General features: G+C 47.1%; 1 protein-coding gene across 1 annotated transcript in view; it reads left to right on the forward strand.

The window, feature by feature from the left end:
- peli3 (pellino E3 ubiquitin protein ligase family member 3) overlaps positions 1 to 7,148 on the forward strand; it is a 22,791-nt gene extending 15,643 nt beyond the window's left edge. Inside the window, exons 6-8 of the mRNA XM_076289444.1 lie at positions 4,673 to 4,861; positions 6,116 to 6,431; positions 6,513 to 7,148. Of these exons, the coding sequence (XP_076145559.1) occupies positions 4,673 to 4,861; positions 6,116 to 6,431; positions 6,513 to 6,808 (801 nt within the window). The 3' untranslated portion in view covers positions 6,809 to 7,148. The remainder of the gene's footprint in view (positions 1 to 4,672; positions 4,862 to 6,115; positions 6,432 to 6,512) is intronic.
- Positions 7,149 to 9,243: the final 2,095 nt, after the last annotated feature.

The following is a 9,243-nucleotide window of genomic DNA, read 5'->3' on the forward strand; positions in this document are numbered from 1 at the left end:
GGTTTCTGTTCTGTATAGGAGCTTGAAGTTGACCTTTTTATTTTTGTCTCTCTCAGAGAAATCCCTTCGGTTTCAGTTTAGTTTCTCAGTTCAGTGTTCGGTTAAGACTTCACAGCGGTGGAGGAGGAGAGGATAGGATTCCGAGAGAGGTGGTGCTTACTCATTCATAAAAATATGCCTTGATCCGTGCAGGCTGAGCTGACAGATTTCCTACGCTTAACCCTCCCACACAAACACGCGCACACACACATACACACACGCGCAGCACACACGCACGTGCACGCGCGCGCGCACACGCGCACACACACACACACACACACACACACACACACACACACGCACTCAGTCACAAATACACATCCACCCCCACACATACACGCTGGAACACATAAACATTCAACCAGATACACTACCTCTTTTCAGGCATGTTCTGCCTCTCTCTCTCACTCTTAACACACACACACACACACACACACACACACACACACACACACACACACACACACACACACACACACACACACACACACACACAAACAAACATACATTTTCCCTCCCACATATGCTCACACACCCTCAACACATGCTTACATACTCACTAGCTCCCTCCAACTTACATGAACACCTTCTCTTACACACACACACACACACACACACACACACACACACACACACACACACACACACACACACACTCTTGCTCTCCTTTTCAAGCATTCAGTCTTCGTTCACTCTCTTTATCATTCTCCCTGTCTCTCCTACACACACACACACACAGACACGCACACACAGACACACACACACACAGACACACACACACACACACACACACACACACACACACACACACACACACACACACACACACACACACACACACACACACACAGAGTTACACAGAGCCCTGGTCTTCTGCGGAGCGAGTGAAATATTGAAGAAAGTGTGTGCGGTGAAAGGCACAGCAGGCACAGATGCAGAGGGAGACTTGGCACAGAGTCGACACCTGGCAGAGTCGCCCAGGATGGAGGGAGTTCACCAGTCATGACAGGAGGAGGAGGAGAGAGAGAGAGAGGGTGAGAGAAAAAGAAGGAGAGAGAGAGAGAGAGACAGGAGAGGGAGAGACAGCTGGCTCTGCTGGCTGTTCATCCATGCATTAGAGTAGGGTAGCCCCAGGATGGAGGGAAACCACCAGGCGGAGGAGAGAGACAGACAGGAGAGGGGGAGACAGCTGGCTCTGCTATCTGTCTGTCTGCTCGTCCCTGCACTAGGGCTGAAAGCTGAAAGCCACACGGTCTCTTTGCAGCTTTATGGTTCATTTTCATTGTGTGTCTTTTTTGTAATGAATAACAAAAACAAGCAGGAGGTATCATTTGTCATTGTAAAGATAAACTGATCATTTTCTCTGATAAGTTGTTTTAATTAAATGAAGCAGTTGAATTGGGTTCATCTCTGTGACATCTTGGCAAAGGGCTGTGTTATTGGATTGTGGCTGCGCATCATAAGCAGTTTAGTTAGCACGCTTCATTAAGCTGAATTATTTTATCATAAACTCTCCAAATATGAGGAATTTTCATGAATTGCTTTAAATCTATTGCTATTAAAGGAGGTATAACAGCCTCCTCAAGAGTTTGTCTGAGTATTCTGACTTCATGTTCAGATATGGCCGTAGAGGGACATGTTTGAAAGTCAAAACATCAACATAATGTAAAAGTCGACCTTTATGTGGTGAGGGGCATGAACTAGCAAGCTGCCCGACTATTTTTACAATGCTAATGGAAGCCACGTTGTAAATAAATAAAACTTTTGCTTCAACAATGACGTCAAAAGGCCTCTGTGTAAAACCAACCAGGGACACTATCAAGGGCACACAGCAGCACGCGTGATGAGGTTGAAATTGACAGCGCGGATCGTCCGCTGTGAGGCGTCTCTGGACAGTAGAGTGTGCCACGCTGGGTAGGGGGGGGGGGGTGTGGAGGCGTCTCTGTACAGTAGAGTGTGCCACGCTGGGTGGGGGGGGGTGGAGGAGTCTCTGTACAGTAGAGTGTGCCACGCTGGGTGGGGGGGGGTGTGGAGCGGCACATAATGGGTTTAAGAGCTGTCGCTGGAGTCTGAACTGAGCTAGCCCAGCGTGGCACTGGGAGGCTGGCACGCGCCACTGTCCTTGGCAGCCGGCACACTCTGCCTGCGTGGATCACTGTCATCATACGGAGGAGGGGGGTGGAGGGAGGGAGAGAGGGATGAAGAGAAAGGGAGGGCAGAGAGAAGGGATGGAGAGAGAGAAAAAAAATTCAAGAGAAGCAATACAGACAGAAAGAGAGTCAAAAATATGTTAATGCAATTTTGTCACTGATGCTAGCATTGCAAATGAGGAGAATGTGCAGATGAAGAGAGATTGAGACATAGAGGAGAGTGAGAGAAGGAGAGAGTGATATAACAATAACCGGTGTGGAACACCAGCTATAATGGAGGGAGAGAGAGAGAGAAAGAAAGGAACAGGAGAGAGACTGAATGTGTAGAGAAAAGGGATGAGTGTGCACTGATATGACTATGAGTGCTATTGAACACAAAGTGGGCTCTCAGGTGCGCAGGGCAGGTTACCACTGACAGGCTGATTGTATGAGTTTGCATTAGGAGCAGTCAGCACTGGGAGAGGTGACGCTGGGCCCTGTGGGCTCAGCACTTTCTCCCTCAGTGAAAAATACATTTGACAGCTACATTTCTGTTGAGGGCTAACAATCAAGGATTTGTGCGGGATTGCTGTACTCTTTGTATGTATGTGTGTGTGTGTGTGTGTGTGTGTGTGTGTGTGTGTGTGTGTGTGTGTGTGTGTGTGTGTGTGTGTGTGTGTGTGTGTGTGTGTGTGTGTGTGTGTGTGTGTGTGTGTGTGTGTGCGCGTGTGCGTGTGTGTCTGTCTGTCTGTCTGTGTGTGTGTGTATGTGTGTGTGTGTGTCTGTGTGTGTGTGTGTGTGTGTGTGGGGGGGGGGGGTGTTTTGAGCACAATCAGAATTTCATTTTAGATCTCAAGAGATTCAAGCATCAGTTCTCTCTTCAGTCCTTTTGATAGCATCATTTTTTTACTTCCTTTTTCAACAGTTCAGCTCGTTTTACCTCAGCTGCATCTCAGGTGCTCTGGAGCCTTGTGGTGCTTGCATACTGCCCCAGCAAACGGCAACAAACACCAGCTGTTGGCTCAGTGTGCACCATCCATCTGGGATTGTTGGTGCTTGTTGGATGCGCTGCTGGAGTGTGACACGTTCTAAAGCCATTCTTTTCAATTATTACTGTCTGGGCAGTGTGGAGCTGGACGTTGTTTTTCGGAACATTCACATTCTGAACATTCTTTAAGGCCAATTCACATGGACGTTACATGACGAGACAAGCTGCAACATTCTTTAAACCAGCAACTTGAGTTCTAAAAAACTGTGGGACCAATGACAACACTTTAGTTGCACCACTTTTAGCCAGATATGAGCTAGCTACCTGGCCAGCAAAGTGAACCAACTAGTTGATAAGCCAACCACCAATACGATTAGTGTGTTTCTTTTTTGTGACTTTACTAGCATGACTGATGTTGTGCAGACACACTGGTGTTCTTCAAAACCGAGTTCATATGTATTTCTCTGCCATCTTTGGACAAAACTCTGGACTTACAGAGTGACAACACGTCACAAGTGTTTTAAAACTTTGCAACTGTTAATATGACAAATCTTTTGAAACAGCTTGCAACAGTTGGCAATGTCTTGCAAAGTGTAATTCACACCACTGCAACTCGTCTCTGCAATTGTTTTGTGTTATGTGAATCTTTGGTGTGAATTGGCCTTAAGAATGTTGGGGTTGGTTTGAGTTTGTTGAGGTTGTGTGCAAGCACCTTCAAGGTTCCTTCCTTCAGGCTTGTTTTGCACCTACACTTAGCAGTCATCTTTACATTTTGTGTGGATTACACCAACAACGGTTAAATTGATCCTGGTTAAGGCCTAATCAAGGAGTTGTTTAGGTCTCATTTTAATTTGAGTTGTGTTGAGTTGCACCACTTAATTAAGACTTCGAAACTGCAGCAATCTGGCTGTCAATTGCAAACAGTCAATAGTCTCTCCTGCAATCTCTGCAGTTCTCCCTCCCCATCTTCATCATCATAAAACTCAACACTCCCCATCTTCATCGTCATAAAACTCAACACTCCCCATCTTCATCGTCATAAAACTCAACATAGGAGGTGGTTACTTAATTTACTAAGTAACTGAAATGAGATGAAGCTGAGTTAAACTAGTGGAAATGAGTTAAACTAGTGGAGCGGTCTGGATTAAATCCAATCCAGGTTTATGTAAAAAAACTTAAAAACAGCATTGAAAGGATGGTTTAAATGTAAACCTGATTAACTACCGTATTTTCCGGACTATAAGTCGCACTTTTTTTCATAGTTTGGCTGGTCCTGCGACTCAGGTGCAACATATATATATTTATTTTTTGACTGGTGCGACTTTGACTGGTGCGACCGGAAAATACGGTAGGTTGAAAGATGGTGCAAATGGATTAATAGATAAACCTTGATTTAATGTATGTTCAAACTTTGTTGGAGCCACTCATGCTTGGTTTCTGGATTCAGTCGTCCAAAGCTGCCCATGTCCTCTTCATATATATGTTTTTTAATGTGCGTGGGTGTGTCTGCCCCCAGGAGAGAGCTGCCAAATGGCGAACGTCTGACGGCCTGATGGACGGCCTGACGACCAACGGGGTCCTGGTGATGCACCCGGCTGGCGAGTTCGTGTCAGAGCCGGCGCCTGGTGTGTGGCGGGAGATCTCCGTGTGCGGGAACGTCTTCGCCCTCCGAGAGACGCGCTCCGCTCAGCAGCGGGGAAAGCTGGTGAGAGACAGAGACAGAAAGAGAGCAGAGATGAAGAGAGAGATGGAGAGAGAGAGAGAAAGAGAGAGAGAGGGCACAGAGAGTGCTGGAGTGCGATAAGAAGAAATCATATTTGATTATCTGATGAAATGGCAGCCGGCAGGAGGAATGAAGGGAGTGCCTTCACACAAAAAACAAAAACGTTACTACGGCCTTTCACAAGGTCATTTAGACGGCCTCCTCCGGTGCCTACTATCAAGTCATGTCAGTTCAGAGCTTTCATGCTTGAGTAGAGATTCTGAACAAGACTTAGTGTAGGCAACATGTCACCAGTAAAAGATTAGAGCACTACCCAGTGGCTGTGGGAAAAAGTACACTAAAGGTCTGAAGGTGCCTCAGTCCATACTTACATACAAAACAGTTGAATACTCAGTAGTCGCTGGCAGCTTTTATCTCTACATAATGAATGCACTGTGTAAAATACACATCATGTAAAATGTAAAATACACATCAAGTCAAGAAAACATGAATCCCTGGACCCTGAAATGAAACTTCCCATTTAACATCACATACCAATGTAGGTCAGGTGAGTATGCCCATGTATTCAGACATGAGTGTGTCAGCACAGTGCTTCAGCTGTGTCAGACATGAAGGCATCTCGTTTCTAATCCTGTCAAGGTTACATTCCCCTGGAAGCGCATGCACAGAGTAAACAAGCTCGTGCAGTCCAGGCTGGTGTCCAGCCACTGATGGAATAGACCAGAGATTCTAATAAATGCACCAGGAAGGCCACGGACAGAGGATATGTAATGCACTGTAAACTGGCCTCATGGCAAGGGCAAATCCATACATATTAAATGTGTTAACTGTGCTTCAAATGATTTAACTAAACAAGAAAGTAGAAAAGTGTTTAATGGTATATAAACATGGTATTATGTTGGGCTGTATTGTTGTGTCGTATAGTGTATAATATTATTATGTTCATTATTTAATTAATTTGGGGGGTTAGCGTAGTGAGCTATTTATGTAGGTCACATTATTGCAAGTTATTGATGGAGACCATTAAGATACATTGGTGGCTAGTTGCATAATAAGGACACTTCATTGAAGCTAATTTGGATTTATGCTGTAGATTTTGGACATTTGTTTTGCTATTGATTGGGTTATTAAATAGCGTTGGGTAAAGGCCTATGCTGAAAGGCTAACAGTAAATGGCGCTACTGACGTGAGTATTCCATGTGAGTAGACGTGTCTCTGCTCTCTCTGTGTGCGCAGGTGGAGAACGAGTCCAACACGCTGCAGGACGGCTCTCTGATCGACCTGTGCGGCGCCACGCTGCTGTGGCGGACGCCGGCGGGCCTGCGCCACACGCCCACGCTCAAGCAGCTGGAGTCGCTGCGGCAGGAGCTGAACGCGGCGCGGCCGCAGTGCCCCGTGGGCTTCAACACGCTGGCCTTCCCCAGCCTGGCCCTGGCGCAGCGCGCCACCGTGGACAAGAAGCAGCCCTGGGTCTACATGAACTGCGGCCACGTGCACGGCTACCACAACTGGGGCTTCCGCAAGGAGAAGGGCGCCTCGTCCGCCGGGGGAGGTGGAGGGTTTCACGGCGGGGGTGGGATGGGCGGGATGGGGGGGCTGGGCGGGGGCGGAGGCGGTGGCGCGGTCGGGGGAGCGGGGACGGCGCCCATGGGCACGGGCGAGCGCGAGTGCCCCATGTGCCGGCGCGTGGGCCCCTACGTGCCGCTGTGGATGGGCTGCGAGGGCGGCCTGTACCTGGACGCGGGGCCGCCCACGCACGCCTTCTGCCCGTGCGGCCACGTGTGCTCGGAGAAGACGGCGGCGGGCTGGAGCCAGATCCCGCTGCCCCACGGCACGCACGCCTTCCACGCCGCCTGCCCCTTCTGCGGCACCTGGCTGACCGGCGAGCACGGCCACGTCCGGCTCATCTTTCAGGGGCCTGTCGATTGAAAGGCAACCCACCCGCCCACGTCCCCCCTCCCAATACCCCCCAACCCCCACCCGCCACACGACCACCCTCTACCCTTACCAGCCCTCTGACCCCCAGCGCTTTCTCACCGCCCCCAACCCCCTCAGTGACATACTGCAAAAGACAAGGGGAGGGGACACGGTGGCAGAGGGATTTCAAAACATGCAATGTTGGAGGAAAAGGACAAAAGATGGACAGGCTCAGAGTGCTGGACAATGGAGACCGTCTCATCAGCATGGACTCGATGAACTGAAGTAATAGAAGGAACAGGGTGAGCAGAAAGGTGTTTTGAGAGGGAAATCTGTAAATAAAGTGGTAAAATGGAAAACCTGGGAGTTCAGTTACTGTTTGGTGTTTGGATTGTGTCCCTTGCTATACCAGTGCATTTCCATGAGGCATCGATGTCTGGCTCATGGATATGATATGCTCCCTTTGTGTCTACACTTAGTAGTCTGTGTTGTCACGTCATTTACTGATGATTTTATTACTTGCATGAATTATGCAATACGTAGAAGCATTTAGAATAATCTGTGCAACTTTAGATAGATAGATAAATAGATAGATAGTTACTTTATTCACCCCGAGGGACATATATTAGGACATTTATTAGGATGATTGTATTTAGCTGGTCCAAGCACATTCTGTTATATTGAAATGTGCAAATTCACACTTAGATAAGATTAAAGATTAAGATTCATGTATATATTTAACTTTAAGGGATAGGGGTTAGGCGAATCCTTAGACAATGAGTCAGAGGCAGACAAAGGGGATGTGTTAAAATGCAGAACTCATTTATTTTTCAACATACTACATAAGACAGGAACCGAAACAAGGTGACCCTTAGTAGTCTCCCTGAAGGGTTGCAGCAGCTTTCTCCATCTCAGCTTAGCCGTGGAGATTACATAAACGCCATGGATTCAGCTTGAATTCACCACATGACTCTTCTTAATTAAGGGCCGCTGTTAAAACGAAGGCACTCCGTGAAAATGTGACACAAGGGCAGCGGAAGGGTCATCTAATCCCCAGGAGGAGAGGGTGTCCGCTGATGTTTACACACACGTTTCTCTGACCCATGTGCATGCATTCACACACAAACACACACACACATTCACACACACACATTTTTTCTGGCTCTTTCTCTCACGTACACACACACAAACACAGATTTCCCTGCCCAGGGGATCGTCTGCTAGAGTCGAACTAGTCTGCAGCTCCTCTGCTGGGATAAAAATAACTCAAGGTCATTTGTGCCTTTTCAGACACTATGCAACGGAACTACAGCTCTCACACACACACACACACACACAGCTATACACACACTCCCATCCAAATGTGATAGCTATAACTCTCTCTCTCTCTCTCTCTCTCACACACACACACACAGGCAAAGCTACACGGACAATTCTTCACACGGCTCAGACATCCATTCACATACCGTATACACATACAGGCAAAAACAAATACACAAAGGTGTACAACAGTCTACACACATGCACACAAACACACATATATGTATGCATCAAATACACTCAGATGAGAGTGCCCAAATCCTACAGTACTCTCTACCTCACAAAGAGAAGGCACACACTGCATAAACCTGCATGTTGGTGAGCAACATGTGCGTGGAACAGTTGTGCCAAACAGGAAACCCCCACACACGTACACACTGATAAGGCATCAGTGCTGAGGCAAGGGAGCAGGGGGTGGGCTTCTGTTCAGCATCATTTTGCATGCATGAGGCTGGAACAACCACACGCACAAGAGAAGTGATCACCGCCACTGACTCATCAATGCCATCTCAAACACAAACAAACGTATGGGCAGATGAAATCACAAAGTAGTACAAACTGGAGAATTCGAATACATAAACACACACACACACACACACACACACACACACACAGGGATGAAGGCACAGACAAGTGCAGGCTAGAGTATCCAAGCATATGCATGTGCATACACACACACACAGGGCTGAGGAGGCACCAAAAGGTGTGTATACCACAAAGGAACAACAGGCAATGGTCATTTTTATTTGTTTTATTATATATATATTTATAGTATGTACAGAAAAAAAAACATGATTAAACTGAGCTATGACAGCACCGTAAGGTGGGTAAACAAGCAGAGGGAGAGAGAGAGATAGACAGAGAGAGAGGGAACACAGGAGGAGAGGGAAGGGACCAGTCCGGTGCTCAGCACATTTTTTTGTTTCGTTTTAAGAAAGCGCATATTCCTTTAAACTTTGCTCAAGAGGAGAAAGAAAAGAAGTGTAACAAAGAAAGACAGAAGCAAAAGAAAAGAAAGTGTGCAAACAACAAAGAGAAAAGCCCCTTTTGTGAAGTAAAAAAAAAAAAAATCAGGATTTTTTTTTTATTTGTAGCGAGGCTCCATCATTTACCTTCACATTCAAAAG

The sequence above is a fragment of the Alosa pseudoharengus genome, unplaced genomic scaffold (genome assembly GCF_046254945.1).
Source record: "Alosa pseudoharengus isolate Yale_2024_CS ecotype anadromous, Long Island Sound unplaced genomic scaffold, YU_APseudo_1.1 YU_APseudo_1.1_scf_17, whole genome shotgun sequence".
In the NCBI taxonomy this organism is placed as follows: Eukaryota; Metazoa; Chordata; class Actinopteri; order Clupeiformes; family Clupeidae; genus Alosa; species Alosa pseudoharengus.